The 17,975-nt window shown below is 35.7% G+C and overlaps 1 protein-coding gene across 3 annotated transcripts in view; it reads left to right on the top strand.

Moving 5' to 3' along the window:
- ATL2 (atlastin GTPase 2) overlaps nt 1-17,479 on the top strand; it is a 65,203-nt gene extending 47,724 nt beyond the window's left edge. Inside the window, exons 3-14 of one of the 3 annotated variants that reach the window (XM_082642815.1) lie at nt 809-943; nt 1,196-1,300; nt 4,621-4,671; nt 4,971-5,027; nt 6,497-6,589; nt 8,701-8,839; nt 9,623-9,750; nt 11,340-11,396; nt 12,320-12,391; nt 13,074-13,505; nt 15,041-15,055; nt 15,153-15,635. In XM_082642815.1, the coding sequence (XP_082498941.1) occupies nt 809-943; nt 1,196-1,300; nt 4,621-4,671; nt 4,971-5,027; nt 6,497-6,589; nt 8,701-8,839; nt 9,623-9,750; nt 11,340-11,396; nt 12,320-12,391; nt 13,074-13,505; nt 15,041-15,055; nt 15,153-15,260 (1,392 nt within the window). In that variant the 3' untranslated portion in view covers nt 15,261-15,635. The other 2 variants (XM_082642813.1, XM_082642814.1) reach the window with 2 other exon arrangements.
- The last annotated feature ends 496 nt before the right edge of the window (nt 17,480-17,975 follow it).

Below are 17,975 nucleotides of genomic sequence, written 5' to 3'. Positions count from 1 at the left end.
TTTGATTTCGAAAAAGAGTTTTATAGCTGGATTGTTTGAATCAGGTTTCAAACAAGTCTTGTGGTTATTTTTAAAGTTGATATTTTTTAAAGAGAAAATTAAGGCAGTGTGAAAACATTTTAGTATAAGCTATTCTAAGAGAGCAACGCTGTTTTGACAGCCATTCTGTCTGGAACTTAGTTTTGTACAAGGAGGTATCAAAATAGCTAGTATCTTTTTTTTTTTTTTTTTTGCGGTACGCGGGCCTCTCACTGTTGTGGCCTCTCCCATTGCAGAGCACAGGCTCCGGACGCGCAGGCTCAGCGGCCATGGCTCACGGGCCCAGCCACTCCACGGCATGTGGGATCCTCCCGGACCGGGGCACGAACCCGTGTCCCCTGCATTGGCAGGCGGACTCTCAACCACTGTGCCACTAGAGAAGCCCTAGTATCTATTTTTTATGATTTTTAAACATAGGAAATCTTCCCAAAATGAGGGAAGTGGGTGTGACCCCACTTATTAGAAACCTAGAGTATGAAAATGAGAGCTATTCGAGAAGGTTCAGGTTTGGAGGAAGACCACATCTCTCTTAGTCAAAACGCCCTAGATGGGATTTGGGACTGTTTTTGTAAGTACTTGTGTAATGTTACAGTATATTTTATCTCCCTGGATGTACCTTCCTCATCTATAAAATGAATGGATGATTTCTTTTAATTTTTATCGAAGTGTAGTTGATTTACAATGTTGTGAAGAGCGGGTGATTTCTTATATTCCTTTTGAGTTCTTATTTTTGTGTGTTTTATTTTCTATTTATGCTTGACTTTAACAGGATTCTCAAAGTTGGATTGGTGGAAACAATGAACCATTGACTGGCTTTACGTGGCGAGGTGGTTGCGAAAGAGAAACAACAGGCATACAAGTCTGGAATGAAGTGTTTGTGATCGACAGACCTAATGGAACAAAAGTGAGATTCTCTTTATAGTTTTTTACTGTTTTTTTCTTCCATATTCTTTCTTGAGCAAAACAACACAGAACTATTAATATTTGATAACTTTAACATATGTGGATTTTATTATGTCAAAATGTGTGAGATACTTAAGTTAGAGGACTTTTCTTGACTTAATTACTGATTTTGATATTAACCATTTTATATTTGACTTTTATAGTCACTATTGGTGAATTTTTTACTTAGTATTTTAAACTTTTAAATTCCTAGGTGGCTGTGCTGCTAATGGATACCCAGGGTGCCTTTGATAGCCAGTCAACTATCAAAGATTGTGCAACAGTGTTTGCTCTGAGCACTATGACTAGCTCTGTCCAGGTGAGATACAGAGATGCTGTGGTATGATCAGGTCAGACAATCTCAAAATGCCTTTTGATTGAAGGAAAAAAAAGGATTAAAATTAGAGAAACTATTTACATTTAGTATTGGTCATTTACATTTCTATGCTTGCTGTTCTGGCTTACAATGTGAAATTTCATACTTTTAGTGCTTACCAGGGAAGCAGTGAACCAATAGCCAATCCCTTTGGTATTTCATCATAGCATCTATGCTTTTTTCTTTTTAAAGGAATATATATTATTGCATGTTATCCTTAATTGAATTCAAGGATATTCAGTTGATATTGAATTCAATTGAATTCAGTCATATACAGTAAAATATAGAGTGTTTCTTTATTTTTTGGCTAAACCAACCAAACAAACAACAAAACCAAGTAATTAAATTTAGTTTTCTACTTGATATGTATGACAACTAGTACATGATTATTTGAACTAATGGAGGTAGAGGCATAATAATTCGTATTTAGGAAACCTTAATGATGTTTATATAATAAACTAAGGACTTAGAGCACCTGTTTCATTTAGAAAGGGGTAAAATCCTTTCTGTTTTTTTCACTTACGCTGTACCCTAGAGTTATATTTGGGTTCTGTCAAGTTCTAGTCTCTTCAAGCTAGGCCATCTCTTTTCTGTATAATTTAGACTAATTGCACTGAATTAAACCACCACAGGTCATTCTTTATTTCTTTACTTTCTGTTTCCTGAGCTCATCTGTGGTTGATACTTCTCTGGCTGAAAAATGAATTATTGAAGTATGGTGGTTAGGTCCAGCTGGTGATGTATCAAGATGTATATTTGCAGATATTTTAAAAAGTATGTGCTTCTCCTGAGATAAATATTTCTTATGGATGGTAGATTATAGGTGATACCATCACAGTGTCTTGGAATTTTTGTGCTTTCCATTAATATCTGGAATGTATGACCAGTTTCTATTAAAGTTCCCATTTCCTTTCTTCCTCAATTTGAAGTGTATCTAGCTGTCAGAGTGGAAACAAGTTTTGGAATTATTATGAGATAAAAGAGATTATTCTTTTTATTATAGGGATGGGAATATGTCACTACAAACTAAGTGATGTTATTGGGGACCCTCAGAGTCTCTTTTTTTCAGTTTGTCCTACCTCTTTTTCTCTGATCTTGCAGGGCAGCACAACTGCCATTTTCTTGAGGCAAGCAGAAGCCACATCTTTGTGTTTATATTATCGCATTATAGCCCTTCAGATTAGCTGGCTCTGTGGCTTGCATTAAATTATAAGTTCTCTGTCCTAAAACTTATACCATGGTGTTTTCTTGTTTATTCAACTTTATGATAGCAAGAGAACTGGTTTTGGACAAACACGTAAAGCCATTCAGCCACTTTCTTATCGTAAAACAAAGATTTTGCCCATCTTGCCTATCTCACATGTGGTTTTGTGGGCAGTCAGAAATGAGATCCAAATGAGATAATGCATAAGAAAGCGGTTTGTAAACTAAATAATCAAGAAGATTAATTTTTTTTCTTTTTTAAGGCCGCACCTTGCGGCGTATGGGATCTTAGTTTCCCAGCCAGGGATGGAACCCGTGCCCGCGTGCATTGGAAGCACGGAGTCTTTTTATTTATTTATGTATGTATGTATGTATGTATGTATGGCTGTGTTGCTGTGCATGGGCTTTTCTCTAGTTGCGGCGAGTGGGGGCTATTCTTCATCGTGGTGCGCGGGCTTCTCATTGCGGTGGCTTCTTGTTGCAGAGCACGGGCTCTAGAGCGCAGGCTCAGTAGTTGTGGCGCACAGGCTTAGTTGCTCCGTGGCATGTGGGATCTTCCTGGACCAGGGCTCAAACCTGTGTCCCCTGCATTGGCAGGTGGATTCTTAACCAGTGCACCACCAGGGAAGTCCCAGGAGTGCAGAGTCTTAACCACTGGACCACCAGGGAAGTCCCTAAAATTAGTTTTTATTATTGCTTCTTTCCTGATTCTTGAGGCTAGATTTCTCTCCTTCCTTACATAAGTTATCTGGCTGATAGATCAATGACAAATTGATCCCTTTGTCATTTATTCTTTCAAAAAATAATTACTGAGCATCTATTAAGTACAACACAATATGCTAAGTACTAATGATCTACAATAAACAAATCTTCTTTTCTGTTTGCTATTTACAACCTGGCCCTGACAATGAAGGGATCTGGTCCTATTTTCTAAAAGCTAAGGCCCATATGGGTGAGAATAGGTTGGTTATTCTTTCAGTTTTTAAGTTTAAATCTAGAGTTTAATCACCTCATCATTAATTACTTTTTAAGAACCTGTTTGGAATTAGTCAACTGAGAATATCATTTTAGGTTTGCTGGGCTATATTGGCTGTTTATATTCTTGACCTCCAAGTGATTAAGGTAGATTATCACTTATTTGCTGTTAGAACAAATTGTTCTGTACTTGGAGTAACCCTATTTTCTTAGATATAAGTTATTTCCTAGCAGAGGTGACCACTGTGGACATCCACTTTTCTCCTTTGGTGGTCTAGGTCATCTTTTAAAGACCTGACTCAGAAGGATTGGACCTAGTGAATCTTTTCTCCAGTTGCTGTTTCTTGAGAGAACTTAAGTTTCCGTTATCAGCTCTGGTCTATGGGCCTTGGAAAGTGGAAGAGTGCTACCTACGGGGTGGGGGGTGGTGGTGGTGGGGTGTGTGTGTGTTTTAGCTGCCACAGTCTGGTAAAATTTGCATGTTAAGTTATTTAGACTGAGTTTGCTTAAGTAAAACGATAACCGTAATATTAGAGTCAAGTTAGTTGAGGCACCCACTGAATAAACCATAAACTATATGCTATGAATGCTCCAGGGAGGAATTTATCTTTGTATTGGGTTGGCCAAAAAGTTCGTTTGGGATTTCTGTAACATCTTACAGAGAAAAATCCGAACGAACTTTCTGGCCAAACCAAGAGAACTATGCCCTTCACATTCATTGACTTAGAAAAACAGTTGGGTAGTTGGGGAAACTCTTCACTTAAAAAAAAAAAAAATCATGTCGTAACATTAAAGAAACTTAACTATGTAATATACTTTTTTTTTTTAAATGTCTGCTGCCTTCTTGGCCCCATATGCGTATATTCATGATTTTTACATAGTTTACCACCACTGCTTCCCCCTTAATGTTTTATCCTGACTGTTAAGAAAAAAGAAAATTCTTTTCATGGACCACTGGTTAAGATAGTGACTGAGTCATTCATTTGTGCTCAGGTGTAAAATAGCCTTCGTTTCCACAAGTAAAGTTATACACGGCTGGGTATTCAAAGTAAAACACTAATAAAAACAAAAATTTGTTTTAACAGGTGTATAATTTGTCTCAAAATATTCAAGAAGATGATCTTCAACACTTGCAAGTATGTATGTCTCAAAGAATATGTGCCAAAGTATTGAAAATTTAATTCCCACTTTGTTGTGACTTTACACCAAGAACCTGTAATATTGTAAGAAGATTGACCATTATATGGTTTTAAACAGATGTACGACTTCTTAACTAGAAGAAATTTTAAAGTATACGCAGTCTTAAAAAATTAAATGCTTGGCTTTCAAATGATTTTAAAGGCTCTGACATCTAGTCGTCTGATATAGAATAGCTTTACACAGGTCTTCTTTCAACCTCTTCGGGGGCATTATTTTAAATAATTTGATTTAATAGTTATTTACAGAATACGGCAGACTTGCAATGGAAGAAATCTACCAGAAGCCATTTCAGGTAAATAAATATTTTATCATTAAAAAAAAATTTATCTATGAAAAGCTATCATCTTGTATCTCTGGAGATATGAGGACATTATGTGAAACTCATTTTTAGCAACAGATCTAGTGGAATTGAAACTAATTTATGGTAATGTCATCACCATCTTATCAGTAGCAGCTTACAGGGTAGGAAATAGAACAAATGAATATAGACTGGTTCTTAATACTTTTACTTAAAGAGGTTAATAACATTTCTCTTAACTGGATATTACTTCCAAAACTTGAGACAGTCATGTGAATTTCTTTTATATGTGATAAACTACTAGAAAATGTTATTGGTTGTACATGTGCGTGTGTGTGTGTGTGTGTGTGTGTGGTATATTACAAGTTGAGGTTAGACCTGTTATTCTTTATTTTTGTTTCAAATAGAAAAGTTTCAGAATTTATTATATCTCTGCCCCATGTGTTTTTTCATTACTTTTAAATGCTAGGTACATAATATTAAGTCAGAAATTAACCTTGGTTTGAGAAGCATATGCTCTGCTTGCTTCTATGGAGTCTTATCGTTAGAGATGTAAAAAAAAAGCAGAGTTAATTTCAGATAGATTCTTTTTTTGAAATAAGTGTAATTTGTAAGTAGACATCGTACTCTTTGGTTAGTTGTGTTATAGTAGGTGAGAATGACTCCACCCTGTTTGCTCATCAGTGTGTGAAGTCCTTCCTGTGTGATAGCATCACTGGTGATTCTGTGAGTGGGTTACATTGATTCTGCCTCAGTCTTGTCTGGCTCAGGTGATCACTTCTGTGAAATATTTGGGCAGGTTATGATGTCATTTTGTGTATATGATGAAATATACTCTATTTGGCCTCTATCAGTTTTTCTGAACTGGGGTAATTTTGCCACCCAGAGGGCATTTGCCAGTGTCTGGAGACATTTTTTGTTGTCACAGTTTTGGGGAGGAAGTTCATGCCATTGGCATCTAGTTTATAGAAGCCAGACGTGCTGTTCCACATCCTACAGAATGTAGGACAGCCGTACACAACTAAGAATTATCTGACCCAAAGTGTCAGTAGTGCTGAGTTGAGGAACTTAAGCATATCGGACTAAAAAATTCTGTGAAAAGAACCAATTGGTCTAGAATTAGGTTCGTTGGTCTTCTAGTTACACAATCGTGACTTCAAATTATGATCTGTATACCCTGATATGTCTTTTGTTTCTTTTTAAAATACCCTGTATTATTGCTTGTGGTGACTCTTTATACACAGTGAGATTCTGAAATGGAGGTAGTTTCTTGGTATAGGAGCTGGGAATATTGTTGGCTTATGTAGGCTCTTGATATAACTATGAGTAGTATTAAGCCATTTGGTTACTATAACTTTTGATAAGGATTGTTTTTAGGGAGTAAGGGGTGCTTCAGTTATTAAAGTAGTAATTTTTGGTAAAATTTTATAAGAAATGATTTCAATTTTTTTCCCTTTCTGTAGACACTCATGTTTTTGATTCGAGACTGGAGTTACCCTTATGAACATTCATATGGTTTGGAAGGTGGAAAACAATTCCTTGAAAAGAGATTGCAGGTAAGCCCCCATTTCTTAGAGAGGAGAGCATAAGCACCAAGCCCCAGGTGAAGGTGTGGACTGTCTGGACTGCTGCTTAGACTACCAACCTCTAAGTGTCATTGGAACAAATTGAGTATCCCAAGTTAACCCAGATAACTGCATACATAATTGATGAGAAGTAAATTGGTAGCACTCCTGTGAAAGAGCACAATAGAAATGCCCTCAAGTAGAAGTTAAGGACTGGATATTTCTCTCCAGAGCCAACTGCCCCTTCAATAAATCAATATTCAAAGGATAAAAGTTTGAAGTAGACTAACTTTTTGATCTGCTCAGGTTGCATGCATTTCTCTTTCTGGCCCAGCTGAGCTTCTGAGCATTTGGGACAGGCTGGATAATCTAGTGTGGATGCATTGAACACAGATGATGTGAGACTCTCTTTCCAAGGAATACTATCTCGTAGAGTGGCAGCATATAGAGAAAAAAGGGATCTTAAACATTATCTAGTATAGGCTTTATACACACACACACACACACACACACACACACACACACACAACTGGCACACACACACACACAACTGGGACCCAGAAAAGTGACTTGCCTTTGGTCACTTAACTAAGCATTGATAACTGGGAGTAGGACCCAAATATCCAAACTCCTGGCCTGGCCTATGCAAAATGCCACACCAAGTCATTCCTGGAAAATAACATGGAAGTACTTTGGGAAACCCTCAGGTCAGATACTACCTACCTACTGACGTCCACAAAAGATACATAAAAATACCTTTATTCATAAGTAGGAGGTTTAGCTCTTTGGGGTAATAAAATTTTGTTTGTTTCCTATGGAAAAATGCATTTAATTTCGCAGCCACATTCAAAGACTTAGGGTATAATGTAATTTTTCTTAATCCTAAAATGAGATCAAAACCAACTCCTCATTTCTTGGATTATTTGAAAGGCATTTCTAGACTTGTCAGAGATAATTTCATTCATCAGCGTTTTCCCTGGTTTGTGCAGAAGAAATTAACCCACAGCACATCAGGCATACTAACTAAATTCAGAATTATGTACTTCAAAGATAAGGAGGTTTTAAAATATATTATTGAAGCGATACAGAAAAGTACTCAGATCATAAGTGTGCAGCTTGAGGAGTTGTACAAATTGAACATAGCCATGTAACCACCCAGAAGCAACTGCCTGTATCCACTAACTCCTGCCCCCCCACCCCAAACCCTTCATTACTCTTTTGACCTCCAACAGGCTTTGTTTTTGGACTTTTTATGAAAGGAATCATATACAGTATGTATTCTTTTGTGTCCAGCTTCTTTTGCCCAGTCTTACATTTCTGAGATGAATCCATATTGTTGCATGTAGTTTAGTTCACTTATTCTCATTGCTATGCAGTATTCCATTGTATGAACAGGCAGCAGGTTTTCCATTCTACTCTTGATGGAGATTTAGGTAGTTTCCAGATTTTGTTGATTACGAATGGTGCATGTTTTTTAGAATGGTTTTTGAGAAGAGTTTGGGAGAATATGTGAGTTATATTGGGATAAGTAGTTATTAAAAATCTAACCTTAGGATTTCCTTCCAGAAATACATAGCAGTCTCTCTTCTGCAAAACACTGATAAACTAGCATAAATCATAAATAATCATTTGGAGTGAGTGCCGAAATCCTAATAAATTCTTAAGTCTCTTTGGACTGCATTGGAGCTTTTCGCCTTATCTGTTGTTTTGCTCAGGGGCTGACCTTTTTATTTGTAGGCAAATTAGTACTTCGTTTTTCTCTTTGCCATTATAAGTACTTTAAAGGCAAATTCTTAATTTATTTACTGGTTTATAAATCACAACCACACCTGTTGTTCTGGTGTTAGATATTATGATTAATTATTATTTGTATTAATTCATATCTTTGGCAGCTAACATGGGGAAAAATCTTTTTTGGTTTAAGACAGAGTGGGGTCTTATCAAATGGTTAGAAATAGGTCTTTAGTAAACTTTATTGTCAAGAAACACACATCTAGACTAGCATCAGTTAGTGTGCATGCATGTGAGTACGTATGTGTGTTTTCTTAAAAAAATGTGTTTTTCTCTTGTTTGCACCTTCACCTTGCCCCTTCTGTCCCCAGGTAAAACAAAATCAACATGAAGAGCTACAGAATGTAAGGAAGCACATTCACAATTGTTTCTCAAATCTTGGTTGCTTCCTTTTGCCACATCCTGGTCTTAAAGTTGCAACTAATCCTAGTTTTGATGGGAGATTGAAAGGTGGGAATTCCCATTCTTGCTAAAATCAGAACTTAAGTTTTAGAGGCTGAAAGTTAAAAAAAAATACATGGTTCCTTAAATTTTTTCTTTTATACTGGAGGACATTTTGATGCATTATTAATGGTGTGATTGTAATGTATTGGTTTGTTGCAAACACCTGGCATATTGATTAACATTTTATAAGGTGGTCTGTTGCTCAGCACTGATGTCCTAAAAATACTGAAGGCTAAGAACATTTCAGTATTTCATCTGATTGCAGTCTGCTAAAAAGCATTACCAATATATTATATTGATGTAATTAGATTTAAGTCTGTTTGGGGGTGATGGTGTAATTTTTTGCGTATGTTTTAGGATTATTTTGAGCATGATGGCAAAAGGCTTGAGGATTGACTAAACTTTTAACAGTATGGCTGGAGAAACAAAATTTAGTATTAAAATTTAATACAATTTCATGAATTGCTTGCCATTTGGAAAGGATAGTTTAGTTAAAATACTTGATATGGAATTTGTTCTGGTAGGCCACAGTTTTATTTATTATTTGGGCTGAAAGAATTATTGGGAGATGAGGGAAGTGGGGTAGTAGAGTGGAGGGGTGGTTATATTTTTTCCTAGGAGATGTGACAGTGTGACGTGTTTGGATGAGTTTTTTGAAATGAATCTATGCTTAAGTAGCATATTTTTATTTTATGAAATAGAATTTTATTAACTCTTACCAATGGGGACTTTACTTTTTTTTTTTTTTTTTTTTTTTACTAACATGTTGACTAATTTCGTGTCCACTAGATATTGATGAAGAGTTTAAACGAGAGCTTCGAAATCTGGTTCCATTGCTGCTTGCCCCAGAAAATTTGGTAGAAAAAGAGATAAGTGGATCTAAAGTCACTTGTAGAGATCTTGTAGAATACTTTAAGGTAGGAAAATTCTTACATTAAATGGCTTTGTCTAAGTTAGAAATATAGCTGACTTAAAACTCATCTGTATGTACAAGAAATTTCTTTATTTTAAAGCAAAAAAGTAAAATTTATATATTTTTTGCCTTGAATTGGATGTATCAGTATTTAAGAATATTTAAGATTGTAGCAGACAACATGTATCTTCTAGACAGTGATTTTATTCTTTGTAGAGTTATCCTACTTTTTCTCCAACTCTGATATGGAAAGAAGAACCATTCACCATAATATTATAATACCACTCTATCATTTGAGGATGATAATAGGTATTGGGAGCATAATTCTGTATCCTGAGTTCTCACAAAAGCCTTCTCTCGGAGTCTGGGACTTGATAAGAGCAGCTGAAAGTATCCAGACTGGGTTTGAGCTCAAGTAAATTATGCATAGATTTTTTTTCCCCCTCTGCTGTTCTCTAGTCGTTTTGTTTGCTTGTTTGTTTGTTTGTTTGCGGTACGCGGGCCTCTCACCGTTGTGGCCTCTCCCGCTGCGGAGCACAGGCTCTGGACGCGCAGGCCCAGCGGCCATGGCTCACGGGCCCAGCCGCTCCACGGCACGTGGGATCTTCGCGGACCGGGGCACGAACCCGTGTCCCCTGCATCGGCAGGCGGACTCTCAACCACAGCGCCACCAGGGAAGCCCTGTTCTCTAGTCTTTATAGCTTGCTTGCCAGAGCAAGACTATTGTAGAGGTTTGTATTTATTCATTGTAGTGGTAAATAGACGGAAGGGAAATACAGTTAACTAAGAGTGTATTTTTGTATTATTTAATGGATAGTTGATCACTTTCATACTATCTTTGTTCAGTTATGAATTTAGAGTCAGTAGAAAGTTGAGGTGAAAGATTCCTATATGAAACTTAAACTTTAAAACTTTCATCTTGGGCTTCCTTGGTGGCACAGTGGTTGAGAGTCTGCCTGCCGAAGCAGGGGACACAGGTTCGTGCCCCGGTCCGGGAAGATCCCAAATGCCGTGGAGCGGCTGGGCCCATGAGCCATGGCTGCTGAGCCTGTGCGTCCAGAGCCTGTGCTCCACAGCGGAAGAGGCCACAACAGTGAGAGGCCCGCGTACTGCAAAAAAACAAAAAAAAACCCCAAACCCCAAAATTTTTCATCTTTCTTTCTTACTCTTAAACCACAAATTCAGTAATTTTTTTTCCCTTGAACTGAAGTATACTTTAAGCTGGTCAAAGTAAAATACTGAGTTAAAATATTTTCTTACATATTTATTTGAAATGTTGGCATTAGGGGAGAATTATGGATTTCTTTTCATAAAGTAGATGGCATTTTATATATAACTTTTAAATATGAGACATAACTTTTATGCCAAGTTGGAGTTATATTTAGAGACATTTCTCTAGGATATTATTTAGCAACATACACAATAAAGTTGAGAATAGGGTTAACTCTGTTGGAATGAGAGTGGATGATTTTTAAAGCCTAGACTTTCCTTATAATAGCGTGAATCATTTTTCTATTTAATGATTTTTCTTTCTTTGGGGATGTGGAGCCAATTGCATAACCTATGAATCTAATGAGTCTTCTGTATTTTTAGGCTTACATTAAAATTTATCAAGGAGAGGAACTTCCACATCCAAAGTCCATGCTTCAGGTAGTGTGTGTGTTGTACATACATTTATTTATGAAGGAGAAAAAAAAATCTTTGCTTTAGAGATAGATGTTGGAAATGGGGTAGTGTTTCTTTCCATGCAAATACATTTTAGATACTTAAGGCATGGGTCCTGAAGTTTTAATGAGTTCTTGTAACTACAGGTCGCACACCGTGCACACCAGAAATGAGGGTCCTCGGTGCCTTCTCTTCAGTTGCTCAAAAAGTGTAGGAGAATTTCTGCTTCAGAAGATAGCTTCATATGGGCCTTGCCAAACCAAGAGCCTTGCTTCTGCTTTCTGAGTCTTTGACAATGAATGTTGTTTGAAATAAGGCTTATTTTCTCTGGATATTAATGATTCGCGTCTGGTTCTAGTGAATATAGATTTTGTTTTTCTTTTTTTTAAAAAGGTGTTCTTTAAGGACAATGTTACTTTAACCTAATTCATTTTTTTAAAAAATTTGCTGCTTTGGGCAGTTTCTCAGTTTTATAGTGGATTAAACTGTTTTTTCATAAAACCCATACAATAAGCAGTTTTGTGGATTTTAAAATGTATGTTGTGTGTAATACTGATTATGAGAGAGAGGACCATATGAGTAATTCTTGATTCTTTGCACCTGGGGACTTGACACATTTTAGGGTTGTATCTGTTTAATTCTCTATAATTTCCTGGGCATATATGGTATTTTCTACAAACCCACTTTAACCTAAGCAAAACAAAATTAAGCAGGTAGTCCTATTAGAAGCAATTATTATATCCTTTATACTGGTGTTTCCTTCAATTAGAAAGGAAAACTGGAAGTTGATAATATTTTCTCTGATTCATTTTCAGACTTGGTCATTGTACATAATTTATTGTCTTAATCAGAATTTATAGTTATCAGGTATTTCACATAAAATTAGCACATTTTATTTTATTTCTTAGGCAACAGCTGAAGCTAATAATCTTGCTGCAGTAGCAGGAGCAAGAGAGATCTATTGCAAAAGTATGGAGCAGGTTTGTAACTAAAATTTAAATTTTACACTAGAGTAAGATAGAAGATTTTTATATTTAAAATAATTGAACCAATTTGTGCTCCTTATACATTGTCATGTTACATCATTCCCAAATTTCCCTTTATCATCTCTGCTGGAAGTAAACTAAAAATATAATTTCCATGGTTAGAGTGCAGGATATGGGTAGTAAGTTATTACATAGACCACACTGAAATATTTTCTGACACATGATTCAGAGTGCTGTTATTAGTAGCTTCTGATGCAAGCAACATCAGCTTAAGGGCAATAGCAATTTCTTTGCTAAGCTTGCTAACTCAAACATTAAAGTACCTTTTTTATGTTATCTTTTACCCACTTTCTTGCCAGCAATCTTTTGTACTCTTTTGGTGTATTGCTGGGCCAGGTGAAGTCAGGTACAGATTGCAGTATAATTCTTTTTGTCTTTATTGGTATATAATTAATACCAATATAATTAATTTTGGAAAGTTTATTTTGCTTGAGTCAGTTAAACATATAAGAAATAAGTAGGTTATGATAATGGGTGAAGTATTATGAACAGATTTAAAACTAAACCATGTAGGTGGTTTGACTTTTTGAGATTAAAAATTATGATCAGGGAATTGCTTTCAAGTGTGAATTATTTCCAGCATGTAATCTGTCCTAATGTAACCCTGCCTGTACAGGTATGTGGTGGGGACAAGCCTTACATTGCACCTTCAGATCTGGAGCGAAGACACCTGGATTTCAAGGAAGTGGCGATTAAACAGTTTCGTTCAGTAAAAAAAATGGGTGGAGATGAATTCTGCCGTCGTTATCAGGACCAGCTTGAGGCTGAAATAGAAGAAACCTATGCAAATTTTATAAAGCACAATGATGGCAAAAATATCTTCTATGCTGCTCGTACCCCTGCCACACTATTTGCAGTCATGTTTGCTATGTATATAATCTCAGGACTGACTGGCTTCGTTGGCCTAAACTCTATAGCCGTCTTGTGTAACCTTGTCATGGGGTTAGCACTGACGTCTCTTTGTACTTGGGCATATGTTAAATACTCTGGGGAGTTCAGAGAAATTGGAACAGTGATTGATCAGATTGCTGAAACACTATGGGAACAGGTTGGTATCTCTTTTGGTTTTTCAGTGACTAATCTTATCCCTGTGACTCCCTACCCCTCCTTCCAGTGCCCCATTCCCCACCCCAAGTATTTGCACACCTACTTTTCCTTTATATGGAGAATGGTGAAAGGATATTTTCCTTTTTGTTTAGATGCATAATTTGAATATAAAGTATGAACTGTTTTTTTTCCCCTTTAAAGTTGTAATTATAGTGTGCTTTGGTTGGCTTACATCTGTAATATCCTTTGGATAGATTCTTAGTCATAGGCCTGATTATACCAGACAAGTGGGCAGAACCAGAGTCTTTAAGGATTTTTTTTTTTTTAAGAAAAGAAAATATAATTAGTGCAAGAGTTATGAAGGTAAGGAAAGAAGTTTGGAAGTGTAATTCTTTTGCTTTAGAAAAGCAAAAGAAGTTTCTTACTAATATTGGCAAGAACCAAGGCATGCTTATATTCCAGGAAAAATATTGGGTCTTCATTGCCTTCCATGAAGTTAGTAGTGATTTACTGATGTACTACAAGGAACAATCTTATAGGGAATTCTTACATCAAAGAAACTTTGTTTGACCTCTATACTATGGAAATATTAATGAACAAAGCAAAGCACCACAAACAGAGAACCAGCTTTTCTTAATCATAATCCATTATCTCAACCAGAATTCAAATCATGATTTTTTACCTCAAACCAGAATTCACAGTTGTGCCTGACAAGTATCTACTAAGGAAAGCCTTGTTGTATATCAGCCAACTGTTGTCTGGAATTGCCTGTGTTCAGAAAATTTCATTTAAGGATGTTGTCATTAAAATGATCATCGTGAAATACTTGAGCATCATGTCAAGGACCAGAATGAAAACTACAGTTATTACTGATGGACAGTTAGAAAAGGTGTTTTCAGATACCATTTCTGGGCTGATGAAGTATTGGGCTTATTTGAAGATCTAAGATATTCAGGTCCATGTTGCTTTTGGCTTTAAATTCAAAGACTGAAGAAGTTGATTGGATGTTGACTTTTTTATTAATAATGTCATTATTATTTTATACAGTGACCCACTATATTAATTTGGATTTTATATTTCTTCTTTATAGAAATGCTCTATTCAGATCTGATTTGGAAGCTTGTGTCTGGATGTTTGTAAAATTTAAATTTTTATATCTTAAAAATAATCTCATTCTTTATATTCCTTTGATATCTTCTGACAGAAGATGGATTAAAAGCTATCACAACCTCAAAAAGCTATCACAATGTCACTTAAAATATTACCTACTTTAAAAATGTTGGACCATTACTAATTTTCTGCAGTATGAATTTCGATAGTTGTACATTGTCTTCTTTTGAAAACCACTCATCTCCCGTACAGCATTGATTCTAGGATTTTAGAGGTGCCATTATTACAAAACATGTAAATGGAAGAATCTAAAGTGTGTAAAATTATTTTCAGTATAGTTGAGGTAAGATGATCACTAGTCAGAAGATCTGTGCTGTGTCAACACTTGTCTAAATTTTTTTGCATTTCTCTTTTCTTTTGCTTCAGAGGAGTCCCAGGAAGGTGAGAAACCTACAAAGTCTCAATTTCTTGTAGTCTTAAGTTCTTTAACTTCAAGGCACTCTGAGTCATTCTCCTAACGAATCACTCCATGTTTTAGGTGTTTTCCAAACTGTTTGAAGTTACTAGACGTCGAATGGTTCATCGTGCTCTTTCATCAGCACAGCGACAGAGACTGTCATCCAACAATAACAAGAAGAAAAATTAGACAGTATTTTAAACTTTTTTCTCTATCCGAAGTGTTCACACTTACACATGTAGGACAATAAGCAGGACCGTCTGGGCCGGTCTGCATAAATGCTGTATACATACCAGATTTGATGCTGCATATAGGGTATGGAATTGCACATCCATCTCATAGGAATTGTAAATGGTTTGAATAGGAGGAAAGTAATTTTTGTTGCATTATAAAATGTCTAACTGCATTATTTGTAGCATCATAACTTTTTTTGGGAGAAGCACCTTTTTATTTCCCACATTCCTGGTTATTTTCTTCATTGCTTTGAATTGAATTTTTATATCTATTTTTATATGTAACTCTTTTTTTACCTCATGTTTTTATTTGTTTTGCACATTTCTCATACCACAGGTATTGAAGCCCCTGGGTGATAATTTGATGGAGGAAAACATAAGGCAGTCTGTAACAAACTCTATCAAAGCAGGCCTGACTGACCAGGTGTCTCATCATGCCAGATTAAAGACAGACTGACAGTTCATCTCCTCATGGACTCCTCTTTCTTTTTTTCATGCTTGCTGTACAATGAGAACTCAAAGATAAACCAAAGTTTACAATCAACTGTAGAAGTAGTTTAGTATAACTGGCTTCACAGATGGCTGCCACAGAGTGTGAAATTGTTCGTTGGTTTTAAGCATTCTGTTCATGGCTCCTAAGACATGAAGACTGGCTGAGGAGCATTAGTTTTCATGCACACTTGTACCATGTTTAATTCTTTTTTTTCCCTTTTTACTTAATCTAATGTTAGTGAAATTTGTCTTATGTAAAGGATATTTCAGGGAAATATTTTAAGAAATCTATTTAGAGTCTCTTTAACACAGTGTCCCATTGAAATTTTAATTTTTAGAGAAGTTATGAATCACTGTATCAAGAATCAGATTGGAATGACAATGAAGCCTTTATTGAGCCACGACATTAAAAGTATATATTGCTTTACTGCCTTCAATACCAGTATTACATAAATGCATGTATCAGAAACTTCACAGAAATTACATGACAAATCTTATAGCTAAGAAAGTGATTCTGAGGTGTACATTTGTCTTGCCTTTTTAAATTTATAAACCTGCCCTAAAAGGAGATGCATATCTGGGAAACTGAACTGTCTTTATGCAGTTTAGCCTTCATGTACATAAAATATGCCGTTAATTTATTGGGGGAGAAATTCCATCCAAAAATGTTGCCTACAGCTATGAGTTAAGAGTGTCTATACAGTGTGTAGCTTTTATTTTCTAAAATCACAGGTAGGGCATGTATATGAATTATAAATATATAAATACGATTTTGTATTAAAAGTTTTGTAGTTTATGACAAAATCTGGTTCTGTGGTAGGCTAATGAGTACAGTCCCTGTGAAGGAATGTTTGTGGCTCATGTCAGTGTGTGAATGCATAGACAATTTGAAGTTTTTGATATATTTGTGATATTTATCTTGAGCACTGCAATCTCACCACCCTCCCCCCACCCCCTCCCCCCAAGGGAATTCAATGGGAATGTTTATCGTGACTTTGTCCTCTGTTGCATTTTAAAGTTCCTTCCTGTAATTTATTTTCAGTACATAATTAAAAATTTGTATATATAAAATGGAACTTGTGATTTTTTTTTAAGGAATTCTTCAAATATGTATTCCATTACATAAACCTATTTGTTTATACTGAAAAGAGCATGAGTGGGAAACACCCAAGTGAGAGCTGTAAGGTATCGTACCTCATACCTCGAATCTAAGCTTGTAAAAAGTTATTTTTCTGTGTCTGTCTCTGTTAGGGAAAACTTGTGATTAGCCTAGGGGATTTATTAATTTTGTTTCTCTCTTTTTTGTGGTGTATGTAAGGCTAACATTCTGTAATACTTTTGTAGCCTTTTCTATGAACACCTATTAAAGCGTCTAGTTTGGTTTTTAAGTGAAGAGAACTCAGATGTTGAGTTGCATGGCCGAAAGCTCTAAATTTACTTTGGTTAATATATCTGCCTCCTGCTTCAAATCCTGTTTTTATATTGATTGTATTTGTTTCCATCTGTATTAAACTGCTACCAACTCATCTGTTCTTAAACAGAATCCACCTGAAATGTGTCTCTTTTTATTTCTTTTACCACCCTATTTTATGAATGCTGTAGACTGTTTTTATGAATGGAAAAAATAAAAAGTTTGTTGTATAATAGCGATTCTTCTGAAATTAAAGACAGGTTGGTTATTTATTTATTTATTTATTTATTTTTAAGCAAAAGTGTTGTAAAATCTAAACCATTGGATTTCTTAGTATTTCTTGTTGGAAAGAGTGTTTTCCCCAAAGATACAATTCTATAAAGGATTCTAAGAAAGTACTTTGGTTTCAGCTGGAAGACTCTGGACATTGCTAAGCAAGAAGCAATAAAAGGGAATAAAGACAAACTCAGAACTGTTTGCTGAAATAAGTTTTGTGTTAGTATATTTCCTGTGGTATAATTTTTTAGTAATTTATAAGGTAGGTTTTTAAAAAAGAAACAATAACAAACAGTCTATCTTCCTAATTAAGACATAAATAATTTACTTTTGTGGAAGGGACAATCATTTGTGACCCTACTATTGAGTATGCCTTGTATGTCTCTCATGAAGATAGTTAGCTTCACTGAACATACTCTACTTGTGACGCTGAAGAGCAGTATTTACTCTCTGAGGGTTTATGTTTTCAGTGAACTTGGAGCGGGGCTTCCT

The sequence above is a fragment of the Mesoplodon mirus genome, assembly GCF_964341445.2.
Source record: "Mesoplodon mirus genome assembly, chromosome: 14".
In the NCBI taxonomy this organism is placed as follows: Eukaryota; Metazoa; Chordata; class Mammalia; order Artiodactyla; family Ziphiidae; genus Mesoplodon; species Mesoplodon mirus.
This window is presented reverse-complemented; position numbering and strand designations above follow the sequence as displayed.